The sequence below is a fragment of the Pezoporus flaviventris genome, unplaced genomic scaffold, assembly GCF_033815535.1.
Source record: "Pezoporus flaviventris isolate CSIRO_AGI_PZ_B2104156 unplaced genomic scaffold, CSIRO_AGI_Pfla_v1 ptg000037l, whole genome shotgun sequence".
NCBI classification, from domain to species: domain Eukaryota; kingdom Metazoa; phylum Chordata; class Aves; order Psittaciformes; family Psittacidae; genus Pezoporus; species Pezoporus flaviventris.
The window spans coordinates 5,214,910-5,242,180 of record NW_026892585.1 but is presented as its reverse complement, the minus strand read 5'-3'; the positions used below and the strand labels follow the sequence as shown (position 1 = coordinate 5,242,180).

At 42.3% G+C, this 27,271-nt stretch overlaps 2 protein-coding genes across 3 annotated transcripts in view; both read left to right on the top strand.

Annotated features, from left to right (window-relative positions):
* NFX1 (nuclear transcription factor, X-box binding 1) overlaps positions 1-5,432 on the top strand; it is a 51,231-nt gene extending 45,799 nt beyond the window's left edge. Inside the window, exons 23-25 of one of the 2 annotated variants that reach the window (XM_061464575.1) lie at positions 385-492; positions 1,564-1,643; positions 2,979-5,432. In XM_061464575.1, the coding sequence (XP_061320559.1) occupies positions 385-492; positions 1,564-1,639 (184 nt within the window). In that variant the 3' untranslated portion in view covers positions 1,640-1,643; positions 2,979-5,432. Of the gene's footprint in view, positions 1-384; positions 493-1,563; positions 1,677-2,978 lie in introns of both variants that reach the window. The other variant, XM_061464574.1, reaches the window with a different exon arrangement.
* A 12,154-nt stretch (positions 5,433-17,586) lies between these two features.
* The window catches only part of LOC133274951 (solute carrier family 12 member 7-like), a 56,393-nt gene continuing 46,708 nt past the window's right edge, over positions 17,587-27,271 (top strand). Inside the window, exon 1 of the mRNA XM_061464573.1 lies at positions 17,587-17,776. Within this exon, the coding sequence (XP_061320557.1) occupies positions 17,671-17,776 (106 nt within the window). The 5' untranslated portion in view covers positions 17,587-17,670. The remainder of the gene's footprint in view (positions 17,777-27,271) is intronic.

Below are 27,271 nucleotides of genomic sequence, written 5' to 3'. Positions count from 1 at the left end.
TTCTGTGAAAGAAGAGATACATGTTTACCTAGAAAGCAAGTACTGCATTTTTGGTACTTTAATAGTTGATTGTATTGTGCACTTCACATGCAGAAAGGAAGAAGTCTGGGCACCAGCACTCAAATCTAGTAGGCTGCTTCTGCATCTTTTATAGACAGTTATCAAGAGACATTTAGAATACTTGCATATCTTGGCAAGAAAAATGGACTTGGCACACTATTGGTCTCCATCACTGGAAAATTAAGTATTTGAGTAGGTGATTTAAGTATACAAGTATGAGCTCTGACTCCAGAACAGCTACTTACAAATGTAACTCTTTTGCCCTGACTTCTTGATGAATATAATTTCCTATTGAATTAAATAACCTTTCTTTTATTTTCCTAGAGGGAAATCCTTTTGTCCAAGCAATACCTTAACTTCTGTGCTAGATAAAGAAATGCAGAGCAGGCCTCTGGCTCCACCTCCTATTCCTCATTACAAACAAACAGATAAGTAAGGAATTTGTTTTTAAAACAGTGTTCTTCAGTTTTGTGCTGAGTTACTTGGGTGTTTCTGAGCTTCATAAAGATTAGGTAGTTGGGAAGAGAGGGCTGCTTTGTGGATGTTTTTCACCTTTAACTGTTCTGTGTGAAAGAGTAAGGTCTTACTTGCATAAGATGATTTATTTGGACAGGTAGTAAATGTATTTTTTCTTGTGTAGCTATGACTGCACAGTTGGCTAAAGGTGAACTACCATTTTTCTCAGGTAGTGAAAACTACTGAAGATGGGATATACAAGGTTTCTTGGTGAAGAGCCTAATAGAACAGGCTTTACTTTGTATGACCTGCCAGCTTTTCGGGTACCTGTAGTCCTCTCATAGTCATGAATTCTCTTAATGGATGGCTAATTCTTTACCTTTCATATATATTTTTTCCCCTCCAAGTTATTTCAGATTAGCATTTGAAGTCATGTTCTGTGCAGTACTGCTTGCAGAAGGAACAGCTTGATTTTGCAGTAGCTATTGCAATAGCTATTGGGTGTTTAGGGTGCTGCTGGAACACAAAGTAGGCTATTCTAAAGAGAAAATTTACGTTGTTTCAGAAGTAAGCATCTAGAGCAAAACACATGCCTAAAATGACTGCTTACAGTGTAAGTGTGAATGTTGAAAAGGTTGTTACTCCTCATTTCCACTTACTCCTCTGGGATCCCTGTCTTCAGTGACTATAATGGAACAATGGAACAGGCTTATGTGGCCAAATTAATTAAAAAAAGGGATTTAGCCATTCATTTTTAACTACTAGAAGTGAAATTGCTTTAGAAGTAATTCTACAAAATCTTCTGTCTTATGGGGAAAAAGGTCTTTACAGTGTTTGGCTTTGGTATTGCCATGTGTTTTTGTTACTCTTGCTTTTAAAAGCAAGCAGATTTGATCATCAGCTCACTCCAACTGTGTTTCTTTTCTCTTTCTTTTAAAAAGGCCTCTTGAACATTTAGTCTTCAGTACAGTATCATTTTTGTAATAAGTATTACTGGTTTTGGGGGTCTTTTCTGGTAAGTAACACCTAATATTCTTATAATTTCAGGACTACTGGAGACGGTGGTTTATCCAAACCATTAAAAGAAGAGCCGATAATTGACTACTTTGATGTCCAGGACTAAATTGGTTGCTGTAGAATTATGCTGTAGAAGCTTAGAGGTGAAGACACTAAGTTATTGTATGAGGCGCTTTTTGGTTTATCTGTCAAATGATCAGTTGTTCAGAATATTCATGATTATACATCTAAAGTTAGGTTGATTGTGATACTTTACAACGTTCTGCATTTTTACAGTTTATGTAACTGCATAATACCTAACAGTAGTACAGCTTTTTAAACCTGGGTTTGGTGCAATTTTCTATCTAATGTGCTGTCAGAGTGGTGCAGATTTCCATTGATGCCTTTTAAAGTGAGAGAACTGGTAGTCAAATACATTTTGGGAGTGGAAAGAACAAGAGTAAATCTCAAAAAGATTTATTTTGACTTATGTCACACAGCTTAAAATGGACCAGAAATAATCTGTGTTAAAAACACTGATGGGAATACTGCTAACGTGTTTTCTTATTTTATTAATTCACTTTTGTGTTAATGTGGTAAATTTAGGAATTTGGGAATTTGAGTTACTTTCCTGTACGGAAGGAAATACAAAGTTTACTCTAAGTATGAATATATTACACTAAATGCTCATTAAGTGCTCAGACTTCTCTGGTATCTAAAGATCCAGGACTTGGGAAAGGTGAGGAATTAAGTCTTGTTTTGCTTTATCTCAAAAACCTCACAACAAACCAACCCACCATCATTCCCTCTCGACCCCCAAAAAACCCCAACACAAGAAAACTGTTAATATTTTGTTATTCAAGATCTTGAACAAAATCATACTTTATATATTCTTTTGATGTTCTGTCTGGTTTGATTTGTATTTAGATATGTTAGCTTGATGGTCTTTGGGTTTTTTTTGCATGGTTTTACTGGGGGGTTGTATTTTTTTCTGTACTGTGCAAGCTTAAGGTGAATGTGTGAAGTTTGCTTTAAGTATGTTATGAATTTGGAACAGTATTTGTAAAAAATTTACAAGACCATCTGTCTTCAACTGTTTGACAACAGAAGATTTTTGTTTTATGGGAAATGCCATAAACAAAAGTGGATGATGGATTTGAACAGTGAAAGACACCAGAGTGGTCTCCTAGATGGTCAGTTGTTTACAAATGATAAGGTAGCTCTCTGGGAGAGGAGATCGTAGGTCTGGTCAGAAGAGGTGACTCAGCTCTCAATTTGAGAAGTATCTGTTCACTTAAGGGGTTTTGAATTGACACTGATGCAGTCTGTTTCTTGTTCCTTGTGGCTGGCTACAGGTAGCACTGGAGGCAAGTCCCCTGTGCAGCATCAGAGGGTGCTGCTAAAAGGGGCTTATAACGAAGAAACAGATTTAACAGAAGACTTGTCATCTGTTGTTTATTTTTCAGCTAGCTTACTACGGTGTGTGGGATCTGTTGCCAAGAAAATGGGAAGGCAGTTATCCATGCTTAGATTCCTTTATAGTTATCGCACAACCCTGAGCCTTAACTGTGAAGCGTTCTGTGGCTACGTTTCATCTTGAACAGCTTGTGAAACATGAAAGAATGAGCAGCAAACTCACAGACTGTATCTGTCCCCAGAATGTTTTGGAAATTAAAATGCATGCTGTAACTGCCTTTTTTTTGTTGGAGCTTTTTATTTCAGGCACGGAAAACAGGCAGTCGTAAATGTTTCTAAATATTTGAAACGCATATACTTCAGGTGAAGAACTTACCAGAAGGATTCTCAACCCTCAAGAGTTTCATTTACATGTAGTGGTTTAAATTGGTTTGACCTTTGTTTTCTTTTTTTTTTTTTGTAAACAGGAATGAAAAATAAACTAGCATAGCTTATATTGCCCTTAAATTCTTGAGCAAGTTAATGTCTGATTCTACAAAGTGCACTGCTTTGCTAAGTTCAGCTGAAGAAATTAAGTTGCTCAGCATCTTCCCAGGAATGTTTCCTCAGTCCCTTCCTTGTGAGGAGTGTTTTTCCAGTGTTTGCAGACAAGAGCCAGCTCAGGGTGGCCAGAAAAAGGCTAATTCTGATTTTGAAACTCAGAGCTATGTTAACATAGCACTGTTTTCAAGCTAGTATGATCTGTTAGGAAAAATGTAGATAGTTACACTGCAAAGGTAGTTCTAGACAGGAGCTGATGCAGTTGGTATACCACAGGTAGGCCTAACATTACAGAAAACCAAAGTGATTTAGTTGGTAGTAAATAGAATAAACCTGAAGCCTATTAACTTTTCACACAGCTTCACATAGCTAAAACTTGACATTTGTACCTGCGATTTGAAATTTAAAATGTTTTAATAGCATTATATTTAGCTCTGCTCCTTGGGATTTTATCATATGATGGCTTTAACATAAATATGTGAACCTTGGTGAGATGCACTTAAGCAGTCACATATTCTGCCACTGCTTTTGATCAGAAAACCCAGGTAATCTTCAGCTTCTCAAGGTGAGACTAACAGTTATTACCAAATCTGTTCATACTGAGAAATCATAATTTTTACCACTAAGCCTCTAAAGTACATGAATGTTAAAATATTTTTATAGATCTCTGTTAAACATCTCTGAATCATGTCTGTTAGAGTGTATCTGTAGATATGAAACAAGTCACATGTATAGAAACATTTATTTTGAAGTACATTTTAATAACTTGATTTAAAACATGATACCATCCATTTACCTAGGAAAGTAAAGCCAAAAAGAAAGTATTGACGTCTTTCCTCCCAGTACGCAGTTACATAGCCTTAAGAAGGAACTCAGCGAAGTTTAATGGTGGTGCTGTCCTCTCTGTTCTGGTTTGCTTTTGCTGCGGTGTATCTGTGAGTATAAAGGCTGTAGTTTTGATATCTGTGGTAACTCATCTTCGTATTGCACGTGTGCCTCATGGAAGTATTTTTCAAATAGCTATTTTGTAAATCTGAGCTGGCCTTTACACCTTTTATCTAACAGAAACATGAGTGGATAAAAGATACCTTTGCATCAGTAAAGTCAGTGGCAAAAATCCTGTTGACATCACCAGAAACAAGCCTTCAGCTTCGATATGCGTGTCACTTTTCCACAGCCCTAAGAATAATACTGTTTCTTGTACATTTATCTGAAAGAAACACTCTGCAATAAGCATCTTTGGAAACAAATTACGTGATGTCAGTTGGAATTCATGCAACTTCATGAAGTGCTTTTAAAATGGTGTATAAAATAGGCAGATCCTTTGGCATTTGGGCTGTGCTTTTGCCTATCTATATTGTTTAACATGTTTAAAGTGCTCTGAATATTCAGTGCTTGGGTTTAACCTAACATTGTGTAAGATGCTTAAGTAGTCTTCAATACCACTGTTTCTGTGGCAGTTTTGTACAGTACCTGCCGCATAATGAAATGAGCAAAGTAAAATTGTTCTAAACAACTTATTTGTTGGAAGTTTTATATTTTACTTGATTTTTTTCTTTTTCTTTCAAATGGCTGGTATAAAATTTCTTTATAAACGTGAAATAATTCCAGGTTGAAATTGCAGTGCTTTGGGAATTGTTTGGAAGCTTTGTCTTGGCGTTCCAAACTTGGAAGACTGAGGTATGACAGAGAAAGAAGTAAGGATGTAAATGGAAGTCTAGGAAGTCCTTTTCCTCAAATGAAGTACGATTTCCTGGATTTGAAGTGATTTTTAAATGAATGCTGTAAGAAGAATGAAGCATTTCTCCTTGGGAAATGGAGAATAAGGATTATCTGCTACCTTCTTGGAATTCAGAAGTACAGGAGAGGTGATTATCTGAATAGAAGTGTACATTTTGATTATCTGAAAAACCCTTTACTATGTCAGCCTAAATGCTACTTGGCAATAAAATGTATGATTTTAACTCATTGTCCCTTCATTGTTGTTTGCCCACCGTTCAGTTGTAATGGTGACTAAAGAAAAGTGCTATAGTGAGGGTGGTGGTGTAAGGAGTGATATCACTTACAGGCCCCTGCGGGCATTAGATTTAGTAGATTAGATGACAAACGTTATGGAGTGGTGATGAAAACTTTGCCAACACAGTTCAGTAGATGTCAGGGAGGCTCAAACACTTAGAAGTTTGAAATTACTTGAACTGCTTCCTCCTGAAACTTTTATAATACCAAGTAATGCATCTCCAACAGCAAAAGCCACAGAGACGAAGAACAGCAGCAAAAATTAGAGTGGTCTGACCTGGTGTGTCAGATGGAGTGCAAGATGGCTCAAAGAAATTCAGGAAATGATGTGAAACTAAAGAGTCCGTGAAAGACAACTGGAAACTCTGTGTCTTACTACCTCACCTGCCAGTAAGTTTGGATTTTCTTTTGGGAATATTTTGCAGGATAAGCACTGCAAACCAGATCTTCATTAGAAATCTGCCTGAAAAAAATACTTGCACTTCAATTCAGGACTGTCATTGACCAAGTGACCAAACATGTCATTGTTCCTGTGAGTGCAAATGGCAGCAGAAGAGACAAATCAGTTTGGCTTTCTGTTCACCTATCTTGTCTGTGTTTGGAAATAGTCATTCAAGTCACAACATAGTCAAAACAGTCCCTTACTAGGTTTTCAGGTATTTTAGACTTTGTCGGTGTTGAATTCCCTGCAGAAGCCTTGCTGCATAACAAATGCTGTTCTCAGCCTGTGCTAAAACGTTGAGTTCATAAGATGGTTGATGCGCAAATTTTTGTCTACACACTTATTACCTAACCATGAACCAGAGTATCGGGGACATTAAATAGGGTATCTTTAGGAGGATTGTATTTTGAATGCTCCTGAGCTCTAGACCAAGTATCTTAGTCTTTGTCATTTCAGGGTATTTGGAGCAAATAGTGCAGCTTCTTGAGCAAAGGCATGTTGTTGCTATCCTGAGAGAAGCCAGGTTCCAGTAGGATCCTGGGAGTCCTTTGGTGTTGACAGGACATTGTTGCAGGTAGCAACGTGGATCCTTTCAGCTTCCAGCCAAAGGGTAGGTGAGTGTGCCTTTATGTTCAGTGGGTAAAATCTGCTATATTTCCTTCTGGGGTAGGGTTATGGTATGGGTGAGGTGCCCTTCTCCAGTTTAGACTTGTTCTACCACCCCACGAGCTGATATTTCCAGCACTGTATTTCTTTTGAAGTCAGGGTGTCCAGGTTTACTCTTCTGTGGAAAAGAGAGGTGTCAGAAAATGGTGTTGCCACTGAAAGAATCTTTTTTTGGAGCACAGACCAAGGCCCAGCACCTTTGTGATGTTTCAGGCAATCCTCTATAAACTGGTTCAGGCTCCATCATTGTCTGACCTGCTGTTGCCTGCTCTGGAGCTCTCTTTTCAGAAATGGAGGGGAGGGCAAAACATTGTGTGTGAAGGGCAGCCAAAGCAGATCTCCACAACTTTACTTTTGGTGAAGTCACGGTCAGAAACTGACACAGAGTAAATGATTTGGGTTTCTACTGGATCTAATGGGTGCTTACTTCAGTGTCCACCCTTCTTGCTACATCCATATTTATTCCCTTAACATGTAGGAAATTAGTCAGAGGATGAGAGGGCTTCATTTGTAAAGAGCTGTAAGAAAGTAAACTAAACATTGCAATCACTGTGAAGAAAAACTCATCCTAATACAACACTTTTTCTATAGTAGGTAGGAACCAAAGATCTGTCTCTTTTAAAAGAGGGGCTAAGCTTACATGTTTTACTAGGGAGCATTCTGTACAAATCTCAGCTCCAGGAAATAAAAGGCTGTGGTGAAAACTGAGTAGTGGGATGTGTTTTATAGTTGCCTGTAAAACAATACAGTTGGAAAAGTACATTCTGCCGATTCAAGGCACCTAGAGAGCTTTTTCATTTTAACAAGCATTCAAGTTAGATACATCTTAACAGCGTTAATAAACACTGTTTCAGGAAGCATTAATTAAAGTCTTCAGTCAGTGCAGTAACTCCTGGGGTAAGTACTCATTTAGATTTCTATTTAAACTCAGTATGTTGGCATCAAATAAATAGGTGCCAAAGTTTCTAATAAAGTATGTGCCTGTGTGAGTGCTTAGGAAGGACAGTTCAGCAGCTTAAATCAACAGGTTATGCAGTTCTAATTAGATGCTATTGAAGTAGGCAGTGATTAAACAGGTATTGGATTGATGCCACCAAAATATCAATGAAATAACTCATTAATGAATTTTTATTTAAGGTGTATTTCTGGCAACTTGTATCACTCCTTAAATGCCTAATTATAATCTTACTTGTTAGCTAACATCTAAGTACCTACTAAGCAATGTATAGAATCACTAAGAAGTAGCTGATAAAACGTCTTATGAAATCAGTTTTCAGCCTAAATGCACACAAAGCCGTAGACGTAGAATGGAAGAGATGCAACTGTAGAGGCTGGAGCCTACTGTCTAGACAGCAGCTTCATGTAAAAGGGTGTGGAGGGAAGCAGGTGAAGGGAAGCGATGACTCCCTCTCTATGCAATACTTGTGAATGACTCCTGTAGTCCTGGGACCAGCTGTGGGCTTCCCAGTGCAAGAACGACCTGACTGGACTGAGTCAAACAGGACCACCAAGTTGAGGAGGAGGTAGGAGTTCATGACATACATGGAGGGGTTAGAGGCACTGGATCTGTGCAGCCTCAAGCACTGAGCTCTCCTGACAGATTAGCCCAGGAGATAGTGCACAGTGTGTTTGTTAGGTTAAGTACCAGAAGGCTTTCTGGTTTTAAGGTGGACAGGGTGCCAGGTAATAGAATGGAGTTCCATCCTCTCAAGGGATAGGAAAAAAAACAAAAGCAGTCTGTTCTGTCACAGTTTGCCACTTAGAGGGGAAGTTTTGTTCATTCTTAAGACCAGTAAGTATTAAGGGGACCAGTGAATTCTAGCTGATCATTACTTGTCCTCTCATTGTAGGTAGAGGTTTCATTCTGTTCTTGCAGAGCAGCCAGAAATGGCAGAATATATTCTCTGTTATGCTCTTTAAGATACTGTTTCTTTGGCTCAGCATCACCAGTGATACCTGTAGAACATGGCTTACAAAATATAGGAGTGTTTTGACTACTACTGGTAGGTCTATTAAGATTGAAGTTCTAAGGCCAGGCACAGTGGTTGCTCAACAGCTTATGCAGTCTTCAAAGCAGATGAGCTCAATGCTAGAATGTACAAATTTGAAAGCCTGCTTGTGTCACACATTGTCCCCATGACTTTCTATGTGCTGTTGCAGCATAGTAGGATTGTGGCTTGAGTGGTGACACTTACAGGCAGTCAATCTCTGCTAGCAGAAGAGACAGCTGTATTGTTTGGATAGACAGGGAGCCCCAGGACAAGTCTCTCACTTGTAGGACTGGAATGAGAGATGAGAGACAGTTGCACTCAACTAGCAATCCTGCAAAATGCTTTCGTTTTATGGCCAAGGGTACTAATATGAGGTAAAGTACCTGCTACTACAGTGATGTGGGCCACCTCTGGGCTGAAAAAGCCAGACCATGGCAGAAGGAGAGCTGTATGTTGTACAGAAGTCCTCAGTAGATGGTAGTGGGCAATCTAAACTTGAAGGGTTCTTGTAAGAGACCAAATGAGACAGGACCATGAACTGAATTTCAAGGTAGGTTTTAGTCAGAGAATGTGTGTTGTGGGGAAGCATCCTTCACCCACAGCTGTAGGAGTTTGCAGCCACCCGTAAGACTAGTGATTGTTGGGCTGGAAGCTTATATTCCTGTATCTGGGAACATAACATCTGTAAACAAAAGCAGAAGATTAAGAATGAAATAAAGACTGTACTGGCAGAGGGTGATTACTGTGGAAGCAGCAACACCCAGGCTTTGGATGCAGCCTACAGACTAATGGTTTTGGAGACCACAGCTAAGGATGGAAGACCAAGGGTACCAAATAAACCCAGCTGGGAGGCTTGCGGAGCTGAAGACCATGGTTATTGGGTACGGAGTAGACAAGGTGGAGGGTATAAAAGTGCTGCTGTTGCAGATAATTCTTGGCCCAGCAAACTAGAAAATAGTTACAACAAAGATTGTTCGTTAGTAAAGCTAAATGCAAAAGTGGTTATCATGTACATCGCTAGAAAGTGTTTATGGCATCCACAAGTACAAACTGCTTTTCTGAGTCTGCTGAGCAGTGGACATGAGCAGGACATCTCCTGTCCTGCTAGGGCAGAAGAGGATCCCCTGGAAGGGATGTCCTTGATACTACACTCACCCTATAGAACAAGAGGTTGTGCCCATCGTGAATATGTTTACAGTGAGCATGTCTGCCAGCACACCTGGGTTCTGAAGGGGACATTTGGAAGTGCAGTGTCTACACCCAAATGCAGCAGAGGAGGTGGAGCAGGAGGCACCTGTAGAGGATGTACAGCAATGGTTATAGTGCATCCAGGTGTTTGGAGCTAGGCAGTATGAAAGAGAATAAGATTTGTTAATTTAGGCCAGGTATCACTACAAGAATTAAATGTTTTAACCACTTACGTCAGCTGTTTGAACCTGGTGATTATGTTGAGCTCCATCTTGAAGCTGTTAGTATGCACAACCCTTTACAGTCTCCCACTATTACTTTAAGCAGCATAAAAACAGAGAGAAATTTAGACTGCATCAGTCTAAAATCTGACACTGCAGAGAGCTGAAAAAGTGCCTTGTAGCATTGCAAACATGGTGAAATCTCTGTTTCAGGAATACCATAGGAAAGGCATAGCTATAACACTGCCCTAAACTCCAGATAATCACAGCTGCAACTCTTCTCCCTCTCTTCCCTGCCCTCACTCAGGTCAAGGCTGCACCCATTCCCTAGCTTTTCCAGGTTTCGCATTCTCTGAACTAGGCAGGAAGTCACCCTTTTCTGTCCATTCAAGCCCAAACACATTGTACACAGTTATGGTAATTGGTTTCTCCCACTCTCTTCCTATGTAATCTTTCTTGTGGGCAGTTTATTCCACCTACGTTCCATTTTTCTCTTGTCCAATTGTGAGGACAGGTCTTCAAACCGTCTGTGTTTAAAGGAGGATCTCACAGCAGTTTCTGGGCTGATCGAGTTCATTTCTGACTCCTTGCTCTGGTGTCACTTTGACGCCTATTTCCCTGGCTTTGAACAGGATGAACAAGCAACTGTGGCTAAGGAGGTATTTGGTCTCCTTGTTCTAATCCTATAGGAATTATAACTAAGTTCATGTATCAGTGTTCATGTATATACATATGCACACTTTATAGAGCATACACACACTTTATATACATGTATGTATCAGGTAATAAATCCTACAGTAACAGTCCTTTTATATATTAAAAGGAAAAATGTAAATCGCTCGAGTAGGACTGACTTCAGACTTGGTAGCACACTCTTAGGAGCAGTGGAGAAGGTGGAGAGCACTCTAACCCCTGTGTAAGAGGAGATTACCAGGTAGAATAAGAGTGGCTTTCTGCTAGCTGCCAAGCTAGGGAAAGCGATGCCATTCTGTTTATGCTGCAAAGGTTCAAAACTTAAAAAGTGTGAAAAACTTGAAAGTTCAAAGTGAAACATCATTCCTTGGCTGAGGCCATCCTCTCGGTTGCAAACCAGATGGTATTTCATGCAGAGTTACATGGCTTTGCTCAGCCCACAGCTCTTTCATTACAGTTTCCTTAACTTCCATCTAGAAAACATTTCAAGGTGTAATGTCCTAAATGATGGTGCAACTCAAATCCAACTTTGGATTACAGCATGGGCAAAACTGGCTGATGTTGAGATCTTATCTCTAAAGAAAAGCTGTGAGAACAGGTTGTTGTAGTGGTGTAGACAGCTTTTCTAAAAACAACTAGCATCTCTTAGTCAGTTAGCTTGCAGCACACAGTCTCTAGATAAGTGTGATCAAAGTCCATATAGCAGGACCTATACAAGCCTGTTTTCCCAGAATCCACCATGGCTGTGTTGGTCACTGAATTATAGTTACATGTCTAAAACCTGTCTCTTGTTTCCATGCTCTTTAGTCACCAAAACATGTCTTTTCAGCAGCAGTTTCCTCCCTGCTTCAAACTCGGGCGAGAAATTCCTCTTGGTTCTTGGTTGGCAAGCTGTTGTTTAATCATGTTTTACTTCCTCGAGTTATTCTGATACCCACTATCCAACTGTACTCCACTGGATGAGAGTATAAAACATGGGGGCACTGAGTCATGGTTAAAAACCAGTGATCCACAGAGACTACATACTCACTGTGAAAATCATGGTTTTTAAAAAAGAGTAAATCTAATTAATACAGATAAGAACTTTTACATTTCCTGTGTCACTCCTAACCACACCTGTAAGCTCTATATATAGGTGAAATGTTCTCACTTGATAGTGCTAGACAAGTTACAAGATAATGCTCAGCTAAGAGGGAGAATGCAAATCACCACCACCTAATTCAGTCAAATACTCCAGTCTTTTAAGGAGTCAATTATAAACAGTAATGAGCTACATTAAGGTCATGTTCCTTGACATTTAATACAACACTTGGGAGGAATTCAGATGCCTGTGTCCAAGATGGCAATAGAGAAGACATACTTCTCTGCTAACACTGTGCCTTGCTTAATTCAATCAGTATCTGATTTTCAATCTGCAACATGTCCTTAATGCAGGTATTTGAGCACCTTCACATGTGAAGAATCATCTTGTTTGTGTAGATTCACTGCAATTCAGACAAAGCAGAGAAACATCTGGTTTTGCCCATGTCCTCTGAGGGGCCTCATCCAGCAGACGTATTGAAGAGTATGGCGTGTAACAGTCAAAAGTGAGTTAATTTAAAACATAAGTGCCTACTTCTAGCATAATAACCTGTTATTCAGCAATTGACTCCTTCAGGTGGATTCTAAACACTTTTTGCCTGAGGGGATTCAACTGTGCTATTCCCATATCCCAAAATACTATCCTTAATGCAAGAAGTTACTCCCTACCCTTCTTCCTAACACCATAGAACTATACAGCAGACAACCTGCTCTTCCAAGGGAGCGCATATGAGGGAAGCAGACTGCTGCTCAGTGATGAGGGGTTCTCACTGGGTAGAAGGGATTCCCAGCAGTGGGTTGAGCATAGTTTCCCCTCAGGAGAAAAGCAATGCAATTAGATTATGCAGGGGTTTATTCTGCCAAGTACTCTATGTCAGCAGAATAACAAAACACAGTTAAAGCAAAGTAGTATTAAGGCAAAGGTAATGCTAACTTCTGTTGTATTAATGTTTTAAACTGCCCTTCATTTGATATTGCTCTTTAAAGAACTCCTTACGTTTATCTAGTATGCTTCTATGTTCTCCTCACTTCTTGGGCGTTACAAAACTGGTTTCACAATTCTTTTCAGCCCTGGCAATGATTAACCTGCAATGCTCATGTTGCAAGGCAGTATCACTGTGTCTGCTAGCAGATGCCATTGAGGGGGTGGAAAGGCAGAGGATGAGTTCATAAGGTACAATTGCTTTAAATACTTCCATTATGAGTGAAGTTTTCCTCCCCCAGTGCAGTGGTTTAACAGTGACAAAGAGGAGCAGGTCCATGTGATATATGTGCTAAGAAAACATATCTCTGTTCTTACCTCCATCTTTCAGAGAGGTTTGCAGTGCAGTTTTTTATAGTCAGTAACAGTAGTTTATGTCACCACTTCTGTAACTAATGAAACCAGCTCCAGCTGGCACATGTGCAGTCAGGAAAACCTACTATACATATTCTACAGGTCCATCTCTGAAGTTTGGGGATCTTTTCCACACCACAGTCTCTCAGCTGGAGTTATTATGTGAAACACTACATCAGGTTAGAACTAGATGATCATAAGGTCCTTTACAACCGTAACTGTTCTATGATTCTGTAAGTGGACAAGGAACAAAATCACCCTAGTGCTATAATAAGTTGAAATGCTGTCTTTTGAAAGAACAAGCCCCATGTGGATGGATCAATATTTAATGCTGAGGCCAAAGAAAACCAACTTTCTATTATTGTCTCAAAACCACTCTATCTATGGCTGCTTGCAGACATGTTGAATTGACATGCTAAAGAAGCTGAAGGACACCATACCTTTGTGCCTTTCACTTCCCAAATTAAACAAAACCAAACAAACCCAACAAATCATACCCTTGCATATTAATGGTTGCAGGAGCTTAACTGCCCAAGGAGGCACCAATGTCCAACCCACTGAGCCATGCAAGGTGAGCGTGAGTCAACAATTGTTAGCAACTTCACAGAGCTGTAGCAGAGATTAAAGATTTAAAGATGCACTGCAGGCATTAGCTTCCCTTAAGAAGAAAACCTACCTAGAGAATGAATAGAAATACAAACAATAGTATGTAAAGTTCAGTGAGACAGACTGAGGAAACACTGTTTGTTCTATGATATGCTGTTAGAGAAAGCACAGAAAGGGAAAGGATGGGAAACTTAATTCTGCAAGTGATGCTGAAAAGTGTAACAAGGATGAACAGAGTTAAGAGCTCTACAGACTTCAACAGCAGAGCTGTTATATGCACCATAACACAGGCTTGGCCTTTGTTCATAGAGGGAGATGGCTCTCATTCTATCACCAGAAAAGATGGGACCTGTTTCAATTAATCTTCCTTTAGTGGTTTCTATATGGCATGGCAAATCACAAGAGCTAGGCCTCATGATGTCCCCACACCACACAATACTGACAAGGAGAGGAAAACATAGAAGAGAGGAAGCAGATGTTGAGGCTGAATGCAACAGATAACATACTAAGCTTTCTAGTTCCCTTCTATTCTTCTGTTTTGTTAAAAAGCAAATCCTGTTGTGCCTTGTTAATGTGGGCTAATGGTTGCATGTGTATGGGATCAGAAGAAACAGCTTGCAAAGGATCTCTGGAGGTTATTTAATGCAGCCTTCTACACTAAGGACAAACAGGGTAAACTAAGTTACTCATGATAAACTATCACCATGTAAACTAATGACAAGATAAATTGGCCTAACTGAGTCTGAGGATTTCTGCAAAGCTTAGTCATGAAAAGCTTTGTCAAACCAATAACACTTGTGAGTTTTGCTCTTACTACAGAAGCCACAGGAGTTTACTGAAAGATAGAATTCTATCATGCAAAGCCTGCCTATGAACCAACAGCACTGCTCTGCTAACAACTCATGTGAATTTAATGCAAAGAGCTTCAGTAAAGGCTAAGATAATTGGGGTTGCTCAGCCTGGAGAAGAGAAGCTGTGTGGATGCTGGAGAGGGACTCTTCATCAGGGACTGTAGCGATAGGACAAGGGGTGATGGGTTCAAACTGAAACAGGGGAAGCTCAGGTTAGATACAAGGAAGAAGCTCTTCCCTGTGAGGATGCTGAGGTGTTGGCACAGGGTGCCCAGAGAAGCTGTGGCTGCCCCATCCCTGGCAGTGTTCAAGGCCAGGTTGGACAGGGCTTGGAGAAACCTGCTCTAGTGGAAGGTGTCCCTGCCTGTGGCAGGGGGTTGGAACTGGATCAGCTTTAACTTCTTTCCAACCCAAAATAGGATGTGATTTCTATAATTATTTTTGGGGATGATATCCTATGATGCTTCATACTAGGATGGATTCAGCTTCCTAAATCACACCAGGAAAGGATTCCTGGAATCCCCAGACCCTCCAGAATGTTCTCTATCAATAATTTTGTTATTTAGAAAGAATGAGGAATCAAATGTGCTGCCATAAGCCATATTTCAGTATCAGTCCACCTTCATACCGGTACATGCTCTTCTGTCAGCATGCTCTGATCCTGGAAGACTCTAGCCAACTTCTTTTATTCCAGGTGAGGTCATACAGGTTTCCTGGAGCTGCTGCTGGACATTGCATATCCACAAAACAGTGATTACACCACTATGGTCTTGTTCAGCATGACTTGCACGGACAACGCAACGTGCAATGACAAATTTCATCAGGTTTTCATAGGCTTCTATTTCCATGTGCTCTGAATGCAAAACAGATACACACTCTGACACTTTGCTTCAGGCATGTCCTAATGATCACAGTAGATATGAAGAGCTACTGCAGCATCTCTGCAGAAATGCCCTAGGCATTTGGGCAACAGAAACTCTCTGGCTCTCAGAGTCGATTGTGATGTGCTCACCTGAGCACTGTGTTCTAGATGACAGTGATAAGACTGTAAGGAATCAGGTGATGGCAGGTTTGTGATGCCCCTCTCCTCTTGTTGGGGAGAGACGAGTAGTTAACAAACTTAGTTTGTTAGTAGTCACTTAGTATGACTTGGCATGGTGTGTAGGACTCTGGGGAAACTCCTTTGTACCCAGGAAATAAAAAGCACAGTGTAGCTGGCTTGTGTTTTTGTGTCAGTATGAGACAGAACTATTGTAAGAGTCAGGAAGGGATGGCAAAGGTCAGACAAGGAAGGTGTCAAAATCAACTTGGGTTACACTGAACCTTTTGTGGAGTCACTGCTTCCCAAGATCAATGTTCACTTCCTACAGTCCTGATCCTCAGATGTATTTATGGCTGCATGATAATGCCTTTATGTTTGATCCAGTTTACAAACATTTCCTCCCAATACTTATTATCACAATCACTGTCACCCACAGCCTTTGTTAGAAAATCTAAACGGCTAAGGGAAAAAGTGTCAGAGCTAATCCTCATGGTTACAGCAGTAGTTACACCATGGTTTGAATGGGGAAGCCCATACCAAGACGCCAAAATGTTACCATACCTCTATCCCTCTCCTTTTCTGGCTGTCCTACCACCTCCACATCTGCCACTTCACTGCCACCTTTGCTGGCCAGAATCACCTTCCCCACCACCTTCTTTGAAAGGACAGACTGTAGTGCTAGGCAGACATCTTTCATTCCAATGAGATATGGGACACACAAGCCCATCAGAGTCCCCTTCTAAAAGGCATAGGTACAAACTGACATGAATAGAGCCTTTCTGCTCTGCTATCACTTCACTGGGAAGGTAGATTAGCAGGAGACAAGAAAAAGGCCCTTGGCTTCCATGTCTGTTTTCTCTACTTTTGGAATGGAGATGCTATACAACCTCCTGTGGGAAGGAAGGTACCCAAGAGTTATAGCTCATCACTAGTGCTACATCATTAATATTTTATTTGATACACTACCCCTCCATTGATTCACTGAATCTGCTTTACTTCAGTCAGAGCTGATTCCAGCCTCAGTCACAGGGCCTTCAGCTGTCCTCTGTAACTCATAGCTGCCATATAGGAGAGCAGATTTCAGGGAACCATCTTCATCACCTAAACCACTGTGGACTTTCTCCTCCACTTGTGCAAAAGGTGATCCACAAAGCTCCTGTCTGGACCTTCTAAAAAGGCCCTGGGGGTGCTGATTGACAGAGCTGAACATGAGCAGCTTGTGCCCAGGCAGCCAGGAAGCCACCAGCATCCTGGCCTGGATCAGCACCAGTGTGGCTATCAGGGCTAGAGCAGTGATTGTTCCTCTGTGCTGGGCGCTGGTGAGGCTGCACCTCAAATCCTGTGTTCAGCTCTGGGCTCCTCACTACAAGAGAGACATTGAGGTGCTGGAGGGGGGACAGAGAAGGGCAACGGAGCTGGTGCAGGGCCTGGAGCACAAGTGTGATGGGGAACGGCTGAGGGACCTGGGGGGTTCAGTGTGGAGAAGAGAAGGCTCAGGGGGGACCTGATCGCTCCCTACAAGTGCCTGACAGGAGGTTGTAGTGAGGTGGGGTCGGTCTCTGCTCCCAAGGAACAAGGGACAGGACAAGAGGAAACGGCCTCAAGCTGCACCAGGGCAGGTTTAGATGGAGCTGAGGAACAATTCCTTCCCCAGAGGGTGCTCAGGCATTGGAACAGGCTGCCCAGGGCAGGGCTGCAGTCACCGTCCCTGCAAGTGTTCACACACCGTGGAGACGAGGCCTCAGTGCCATGGGTTAGTGGTGGCCTGGGCAGTGCTGGGAACGGTTGGACTGGATGAACTTGAAGGTCTTTCCCAACCCGGTTGGTTCCATGACTCTGGACGCTGCCATCCCTCCAGAGAGCCGGCGGATCGGGCCCTAGAGCGCAGCTGCTTTCCTTTGGAAGCGGCGTGCATGTAAATCACAACGAGTCACCGCGCTCCCTCCTCCCTCCCTCCTTTCCTCCTCCTGCTCCTCCCGGGGGCGGGGGGCGGTGGCTCCCGCAGCGTGAGGAACTAACCGTGCCTCACGTGAGGGCGGTAGCAGCGCCCGCTCTGCCCGGGGCCGCGCCATGCCGACCAGCTTCACCGTGGTGCCGGTGGAGGCGCAGGGCCCCGCCGAGAACCATGGGCAGCGCCCGCAGGAGGAGGAGGACGAAGACAGGGACCGCGGCTCCGGTGAGGGGGGAGCGGGCGGAGAGGGCAGAGTCCGGCGCCCGCGGTGTGCGGAGCTCGCCGCTCTTTGTTTCGGCCCGCAGGAGGAAGTGCTCCGGGGCGGCTCCGGCCGGGCGAGCGGAGCAGCCCCGCGGCGCCGTGAGGCGGAGCGGAGCGGGGGGAACGGGCGGCTCTGCGGGAGAGCCGTGGAGCCCTTTGGGTTGGGATCCTGGAGGATCACCAAGTTAGGCTCTTGTAAAAGCCGAGTCCTGCTGGGGCTCGCTGGAGAGGGGTTGGGAGCCAAGGTTCTACCCCACGGACTGTGGGTTACCGCACAGTCTTACCTGGCTTGTCCCGGTGTTTGCCCAGCCATGTGCGTTTGTGGCGGGGTCCCGGGCTAAGGAGGTATTCGCTACCTGTTGAGAGCCTCCCCTCCTGCTAGGCCCGTGTCTTGGGGGGCAGAACCGAGACTGAGGGTACCGCGGGTGAGGGTCTGCCCCGGGCAGCGTGTTCCGCAGCCGGGTGCGTGCTTGTGGACGAGCGCTGTTGGGGAAACGAGGGATTTTTCCCACTGGGATGATAAGGCGCTGCTTTTCCTTTGGCTCAGAAGCTCTTAACGCTTCCCGTTTCTGAAGCGCGTTGCAGCGGCAATACCAAGTATGGTGCTTGAATTACTGCTAGTACTGTGAGTTGGAACTTGCACGTCTCGGACGCTGAGTTACAGTCAGTACTCGTTTTTAATGTTCTGGAGTTTGGTTTATTTTTTTTTTTGGTTTTAAGTGATCATATGTCAAATTACGGGCTTTTGGTTAAAGGCTGATAGTTGCTTATAGTGACAGCTTCTCCTTTTTGTGGTATGCATTACAGATGAATCTAATAGCATGTGATGTAGATGTGAAGAAATCATAGAATCCCAGACTGGTTTGGGTTGGAAAAGATCTTAAAGATCATCCAGTTCCAACCCCCTGCCATGGGCAGGGACACCTTCCACTAGAGCAGGTTTCTCCAAGCCCTGTCCAACCTGGCCTTGAACACTGCCAGGGATGGGGCAGCCACAGCTTCTCTGGGCACCCTGTGCCAGCGCCTCAGCACCCTCACAGGGAAGAACTTCTTCCTTATATCTAACCTGAACTTCCCGTTTCAGTTTGAACCCATCACCCCTTGTCCTATCGCTGCAGCCCTTGATGAGGAGTCCCTCTCCAGCATCCTTGTAGCCCCCTTCAGATACTGTAAGGCTGAAAACAGATCTTTGGCAAACTTAATATGTCTGTGCTATTTTAATTTCTTTTGGGGTACAGATCATTTAGGCGTAAATTACCACGCTGACAAAGTTCAGTGTGTTTCTCCCAGAGCTTTCTCCCCTAACCCCCTAATTACCCATAGAGATATATGCTACATGTGGTTGCATTTCCTCTGATGTATTCAAGCAATGAGCAAGTGGTGTAATAGCTGCCACTTCTTCCCCCCCCCAACTAAATGTAATAGGAAAACCAAAATGGTATAAACTGCAGCAACAGTTTATACTGTTTTGTTTTATGTACTAGATGTTTGACAGCAGTATAGTATTAATCTGTTCGGGCAGTTTTCCTTATGGAGCTAACCAGAAGGTTATGAAGCAGTGTCTGAAAATACTGAATATGCATACAGGCAAGTTGTTAGACCATGTATGCATCCAAAGCATATTGAAGGCTTGGAACATCTGGAAGCTTATGAGGGCAAGGGAAGAGTTGACCTGGCACCCTTGTAATGGCTTATTTCTGACCTTTAGGGTTGTGATGAAAATCAATAGCAATTCTCCATGCAATTAAGTAGAATTGATGTGGACTAGCAGTTATATTTGAAAAATGAGTTTAAATTATTTACTGTTCTGGATCTGTATCCATTGAGCAGATGAATTTATGTATGACTTTTGTTAATGTGCCTGTAAAGTAGGCAGTAGAGAGGAAAACGCTGAAAAGAGAAGGCATTGACTTGTAAACAAGATACAGTCAGACTTCATTAAGAGATTAATTGCTACACTTGGATACAGAGCTTTGGGAAGGGAACAGCATACTTCAGGTTGCCTTGGGTATTATATGAGTGTTTGTGGTATGTAAACCTGTAATGCATAAAATTGTTAGGTTAATGCTGTGTAATCAAATAATGCTCCTGGACTAACTCTTCTGAAAACCTTAAAGAAATCTAAAACACAAGTACAGTTCAAAGTGTTGTAGTTAAGCCCATCTAAAAGCCTGCTGCTTGGAGGAGGCTTCAGCCTTGAGAAAAAGACTAAGGAGTAAAACATCTCCTTCCCTGCCCTCTCCCACATCCCCCGGCTTTCCTTGTTATTTTCCTCCCCTTGACCTTGGTGCTTATCAAGACGCTTCACTGGGCGGGTTCGATGCCCTAAACTGGCAAACTGAACTCCTCTGTTTTGGAATTGACCTGTGAGTTGTGTCAGGGTGGGAGGAGGGTGAAGCTGAGGTGGAAGTAAAAGAAGAGGGAGAATAGGACCTTCTTCTTTGGCTCACCCTTAGCTCAGCATATAAATCTGTTCCAAGTTTTCAGGAATCTAAAATTCTGTTTTTGATTGAATTGTCTGGCTTAAAAAGCAAATATAATTTCCTTGACTGCGGGAGTACCTTGCTTAAAAAGAAAATCAAGCCAACAAACCCCAAAAAAACAAAAAGGCCCCACTCAAACCCACAACACTGTGTTTTCTGGAGGAGAGCAGGGTGTATGCTGTTTATATTGCCAGTAGAGTAGCTCTGGTATCTTACTAGCAATGCACTTACTATTCTGTGCATTTACCCCCTTATATTCATTCCTACCTGATACTCATTTATGTGATATTGGAGTAAGCTGGGATGTTCTTGCTCTATACTCTTCAGTCCTTCATAATCATCTGAAATTCTACAGCCTTGTGTTTTCTGGTTTGTGACACCCTCACGTGTGTGAAGGAAGGAAAGATTTGGGCGAGTGGCTGTTTGACAGTGTTACAGCACTATCCAAAGCAGTTCTTGGAAAAGAGTAGGGAGGCAGAGTGGAAATTAATGCTTGGATTGAACAATACTGTTGAGGGTCAGAGCCGGCTGACTCTGCACATAAGCAGAAAGTGCACAAAGCAGCAGAAGGAATATGTGTCTTGTGGTGTATTAGAAGCACATTAAAAAGGAAGGGTAGTCAGAAAACAGTAACTAATGGAAGAAGAGAAGGAAACGGAAGTCTCTTGTAGTCATTAAAGGATGAAGTTTTATGAGAAATCCTGGCTTTGATTTGTGCTTGGTTTTATTTTGTTCACGTGTATCAGTAATGACTGTCTGTTAGACCTGTCAAAACTTTGTGGAATTGACTAAATATCTATTTCAGATCCTCAGATACAAAGAATATAATGACAAACCTGGTCATCTTCCAATAAGTCATTTTATAAGTAATAAAGCATTAATGCCGTGACTTCTTGTACAATGCCAATGCCTGGAAAACCAGAAAGAGTTGATGCAGGTAGATGTAGAGATATAGATATATATATATATATATATATATATATACACACACATATATACACAGTGAAGGGAAGACAGGCTAATCTCACTGAGATGTCTGGTGTATTTTCAGTCTATCTGTGCTCAAACACAGAACCAGTCTGTAGTTCAGATTTTACTGCACAGTAAAAATAGTTTTACATGTTCCCCTTCACCCTATTGCAGTTTGTCCTGTTTCCTGTACCCTGAAATATGAGAATTGATGTTTTCACTGTTTTCACTGTTAATCTCCACAGGTTAATTGTCCCTCTCTGCCCTGTTTGTGTGCATAGCCAGTTGTATGCAAAGCGTTTCTAAAGGCTCAGGTCTAGGGATATGCCCGGAAGCATGGCTTGGGAAATGTGACACCGGCTTCCACATGCTATCCCAGGCTCCAACGAACTGTGGGCTAGAAAAAGATGAGCCTTCTATGAAACCGCATTAGTTTCTCATTCTTTGGTGACTTTAGGTTTTTAGATCTACTTTTGTTTCTGTTCTAAATGCACTCAGTGAATTTTTCTTCCGTTCTCTTAGTCGGGAATCAATGTGTATTTTTGGCAGCTGGGAGACTGTGGCAGGAAGATCTGCTGCTCAAAAGCAAATTACCTCTTGTTTGTTTGTTTTCTGATCCAGTCATCAGATTAAAGGCATCAAATTACACTAATATTGGTCAGGTCTCTCTCCAGATCACTCAGAATTTTTATAAATTTCATTCCATCTTAATCCTACACCTTTTTTTCCAAACTGAAGACTCTTATTTAGTCATTCTTTAGATAGAACCACAGAATGGTTTGGATTGGAAGGGACCTTAAAGCTCATCCAGTTCCAACCCCCTGCCATGCGCAGGAACACCTCACACTAGCCCAGATTGCTCCAAGCCCCTGTGTCCAACCTGACCTTGAACGCTGCCAGGGATGGGGCAGCCACAGCTTCTCTGGGCACCCTGTGCCAGCGCCTCAGCACCCTCACAGGGAAGAGCTTCTGCCTAAGAGCTCATCTCAGTCTCCCCTCTGGCAGGTTAAAGCCATTCCCCTTGGCCTGTCCCTACAGGCCCTTGTCCAAAGCCCCTCTCCAGGTTTCCTGTAGCCTAAAGGGCACTGGAGCTGCTCTAAGGGCTCCCCTTCAGGAGCCTTCTCTTCTCCAGGCTGACCCAGCCCAGCTCTCTCAGCCTGGCTCCAGAGCAGAGCTGCTCCAGCCCTCACAGCATCTCCAGGGCCTCCTCTGGACTCTCTCCAACAGCTCCACATCCCTCTTGTGCTGCTGCCCCAGAGCTGGATCAGGGCTTCAGGGGGAGTCTCCCCAGAGTGCAGCAGAGGGGGGGGAATCCACTCCCTCGACCAGTGCTGCCCATGCCCTGGGGGTGCAGCCCATCACATGGGGGTGGGGAGTTCTGTGTTCATGTGTACCCTGAAGCTGGGTCATGAGGAGCTTCTCATTGACCAACACCCCCAAATCTTTCTCAGGGCTGCACCTTCCAGTCTCCACCCAGCCTGTGTTTGTTCGTCCACGCAAGCCTCATGGCATTTTTGCCTGACTTCCTCTTTGTTGGCTCCTGAGCTTGAAGGAGGTGATCCTTAAATATTAACCACCTTTCTTGGGCCCCTCTTCCTTCCAGGGACTCTACCAAGCAGACCCCTGAAGAGGCTAAAGTCTGTTCTCCTAAGTCCATAGTACATGAAGTACATGGAAGCTATTCCATACTTATTGTTACACTTCCTGTCTTTTTCTGAATTTGTTTCTACTTCTGTTAACATTGAAATGGAGGAAGTTCCAGAACTGTGCATGATGACCCAGTTATGAACAAACAGTGATTTCCCCCACACCCTGATACCTTTGTTGCATTCCCAATGTTCAGGCCGTGGTTTGAAAAGCAGTTATTGCACTGGTAGGTTTATGAAGCAGTCATAATTGAAGTGTGTCTTTCATGAGAGGTAACGATCAGTTGGAGCCCAGCTGGTTTAGGATTGTTTTCCTTCATGTATGTACATACCTTAAAACTCTACATTAAATTCTGCATGTCCGTTAAACATTCATTTAGTCTTGAAGACCTGCAGCTCTCCGCAGTTGGGTTGTGCCTTGACTGTCCTAAATAATTTGAGAAGCAGTTTCCAACTGTCACATCTCTGGTCACCTCATGGTTTTGATCTTTGTTGCTGCTGTTTATTGGTGTGTGGAGCAGCATGTGTCCCAGCAGGACTTCAGTGACCGTCACCATCTCTGGGAGTAGACCATATTTGTATTCTGTTTTCTTTGTTATTTACCTATGGCTTTTCTAATATCTCTTATTCCATGGTTGCTTTATTTCCTTAAGCTTGTTCAGAGGAGGACTTAGTCTATCTTTCGGAGACCTTGGCAAAGTGCATAAATTAGGTTTCCATTATCCATCTGCTTATTGGTTCTTTCAAAGAACTTTCTTAGGCATGTGAGATAAAATATCTCACTTTACAGAAGTCGCATTGCTTGTCCTCCCTGGCACCCTGATATCATATTGATTAATACAATCCTGGGATGGAAAATATTATTCCTGTTGCAGATAAATGCATATCTGACATTTGATCACGGGCATGGGAGTTCCACACAGGGATTCTCTTTGCTCTGAGGGTCACTGGCTGTTCTGATGTTTGCCCATCTCTGACAAGGTGCTCTGGTTGATCCTTTCACTGTTTAATACATCTACATGTGTTACTGTGAATGTAAGTGTTGCTGTTAGCTACTGATAGCTCCAAGGGAAATGGGGGCAAATAAGAGGCACAGTTAAATATAATAAAGAACTTCACTGCGTTTTGTATCTGTTTTAAGTAGTTCTTTTAGGCTGTTGGAGTTCTGACTCTTTTGGTGACGTACAGGATCTTAATGCTTGAAATTGACAGCACATTATTATTTTCACTCCATTGTGTTTCTTTCATGTGAATGAATTGCTAACATTCTCTTGCTGTACTTAAGAGCTAAATACAAATTATTCTACTCATAAAATAATTTTAAAGTAAAATATGCCAGGAGAAAGTAACATCAAATGTAGTGATAACCACTCTCATCATTTTACCTTCCCTGCTCCTGGAATGAAGATCTCATTATTGAGATGGTTTTGTTTTCTTATTGCTGATGTTTCTTTTGGTGATAATACTTTTGCAGCCATGGGAATATGGTGAGTCAAGGTCTTCTGGTGTAATTGTTTTGTAACTGTTCTTCTTAACAGAACTTTCCTTGTAATGTTTCATTATCTTGCAATTATAAGATGACTCTTACTGTTGGAATCTCGCAGGTAAGCCCTGCAAAGGTTGCTTTTGGTAAGGGGTATAGTTTGTTACTGCGTAGCAGACTTCATTAGCTGCTGCTGGGAAAAGAAGTGTATCTATTCTCTCCAGTCCTAACTGCTTGTGAACTGTTTTATGGAGCCAAATGGGCAGGAAACTGGCTATGACATAAAATCTTGGTTTTAAGGTCTCTTAAAACAACTCTTTATTTCATTGGATCAGCTCATTGCCACTCATCAGCCGTGGTGTTCCGCCCTCACCTCAAAGCAAAAAAACACCCCTTAAGGCAGCACTTCCCTGGGTAAATTTTCCTGCATCTTTGAACTATGTTGTTGCTTTACAAAACAGCTACTAAAGCGTGGCCGGTGAAACAATTAGTGCCATTTGTAATTGCTCTCCATTTGAACTGTAGAATGTTGTCACAGGGGGCATATTCTGAATCTGAGTAGAAATCTTGAAGAGTGAGGGTTCCCCCCCTTATGTGTTTTCTCATTTAAATGAGTTAAATGGATTTTTCTACCAATTTCTTTTTTTTCTGCACAATCCTTTTGTAGTTACATTGTGTTTTCCCATGATGGTAACTGCTAAGTGATGTCCCTGTCCTTTTCTCAACCCACAGGCTTTTTAATGTTGTTTTCCCACCTTGTCCTGTTGAGGAGGAGTGATAGAGTGGGCACCTGGTGGCTAGCCAAGGTCAACCCACCCCGTGAAGTCTGTGAACACTGAAGTCTCTCTGATTTCACGTGCAGATTTTAAAGTACTTAAAAAACTGGATGAAGTTTTGACTTAAGTTGTGCAACACTAAATCCTTGCTAGGATGCCCTGACCCTGCTCTACAAGAGGTATAACTGTTTCTTTGGCAGCTTCTTAATCCTCAGAATTGCCACCCTTGAGTTTTAGGGCATCAGTAGTGTTAACTCCTTATTTTTGAAGGTCCTGAAATGGATTCATGAGCAGTTAGCAGTATACAGATTTAAAGAGGGTCCCTAGGTAACTTGCTCTTGAAGCACAGCTCTAGAAAAGAATGGCTTAATAATGTCTGTGTCAGTTGGACAGTGTTTATTATCTGCTTCCTGATTTCAACAGCATGTATTCTTAATTAGGTACCTTAGTTAGCGTGTATCCCTTAGGTAACTCATAGCAACCAAAAATAAGCAGCATTCAACCTGTTGAGGAAATCATTCTGGGAGCCTTTGGGAGGTGAGATGTTGAGTGTGAACTGCTTTGCAGAACCTGGGGGGGGGTAAACAGAAAAATATCCTCTGTCTTTCTGGAAGAGGAGATGAAAAGCTTGTTCTGTCTCTTGCCTTCTGACAAGGGGCACACAAGTTGGAAACTTTATAAAATTAAAAGCATCCCACTATAAGCTTACTTTTTTTTTGGGAAGATAATAAAATCTGTTGGCAGATTAATTCCAGTCTTCAAAAGTGGGAGGCTCGTGTGTTTTTCTTTTAGCTTCAGAAAGGGCAGTTTAGAACATCCTTGAAAGTATGTCCGAGCTTTGCTTTGTTACCTGTAGACCTGTCCTGATAGAAGCTTACCAGGACATAATAGCTTGCTGCCACGGATTAGTAACCAGTCATATCTTTGTCCCTCTACTGGCCTTTCTCGCTCTGTGGATCATCGGCTGAGGACTTAAACAAGCTGCTTTATTTTGCTAGCTAGGAACAAGAATCAGTTCCTGGACAGGAGGACGGTGTGGAGTCAAAATGCAGGATCAGCAAGTTAAAGCAGCAGCTTTAGGGGCCTAGTAAGCTACAGCACTGGTTCTAAAAAGCAGCTTTGGGAAATGGGCTTGGAAGGAGCCTTCAACTCTTTCAGCTTTTCTACAGTTGACTGTGCTTGTGACATAGGTGTTAGGATCACAGAGAGGAGTACATCTCAGATGTGATTGGAAAGATTTGACAGCAGGAGCTAGTCTGTTCTAAGCAATAACATCCATTTAATGGAATTGAAGCTGTAGGAAGTTGTTTAAGGCTGGTGAAGTAGATTAATGCATAGACTAGAGAGCAGTGCTATACCTAATTGGAAAGAGAATTAACAAATTATGTAGCCAGCCTTAAAGGGTTCCCCTTTATATTTTAAAAATACTTGTTTTCAAAGAGTGCTTGCAAAGTTACTAGAATTATGTTTTAAAGTGCTTTTTTGTCTGCTAAATGTTAAGTACAATTAATGCAAACTCTTTCTACTTAGGTAAATGTTTAGTAACTTTACTTAAGAGTTAAGATCTGTTAATAGGTACTTAATGCATAATAGTGGCCTTTTAAATAGGAATCTTTGGAATAGGTTAACGCTACTTGTTGCTAACGCATGCTGGTCTGTTAGTGGCAGTTTTCTAAAGTGAATGTATTTGATGGAAAGAAAACCTTAAATGTATTTATTATTGGGCAAAGACATGGGATGTTTTAGGAACGTGATCCTGTGCCTTTTGCTAAGCGTGGTGTTTATTGCTGACAGAAATCCTCCGGCTTAATTCTCTTTAGGGAGTTCTGTGGCTGTCGTGTAGTTTGGCTGTGTCATGTGCACGCTTCACACTGCATGAAGCCTTAATGACTTGTTTCAGGTTTAATCCAATACTAGTAAGAAACAGGATTTGAGGTCTTACACAAAGCTGGGAGGAAGCAACTGCCAGTTTCCTGTTTCAGTTCTTGATACGTGAAGAATCAGCAGAGGAGAATGATTTGATTTTCCTTAATCATGAGTGACCAAGATTATGAAGAAAGTGGGACAAATCCAAGTGAGTCTTTTTAAAAGCCAATGCCATG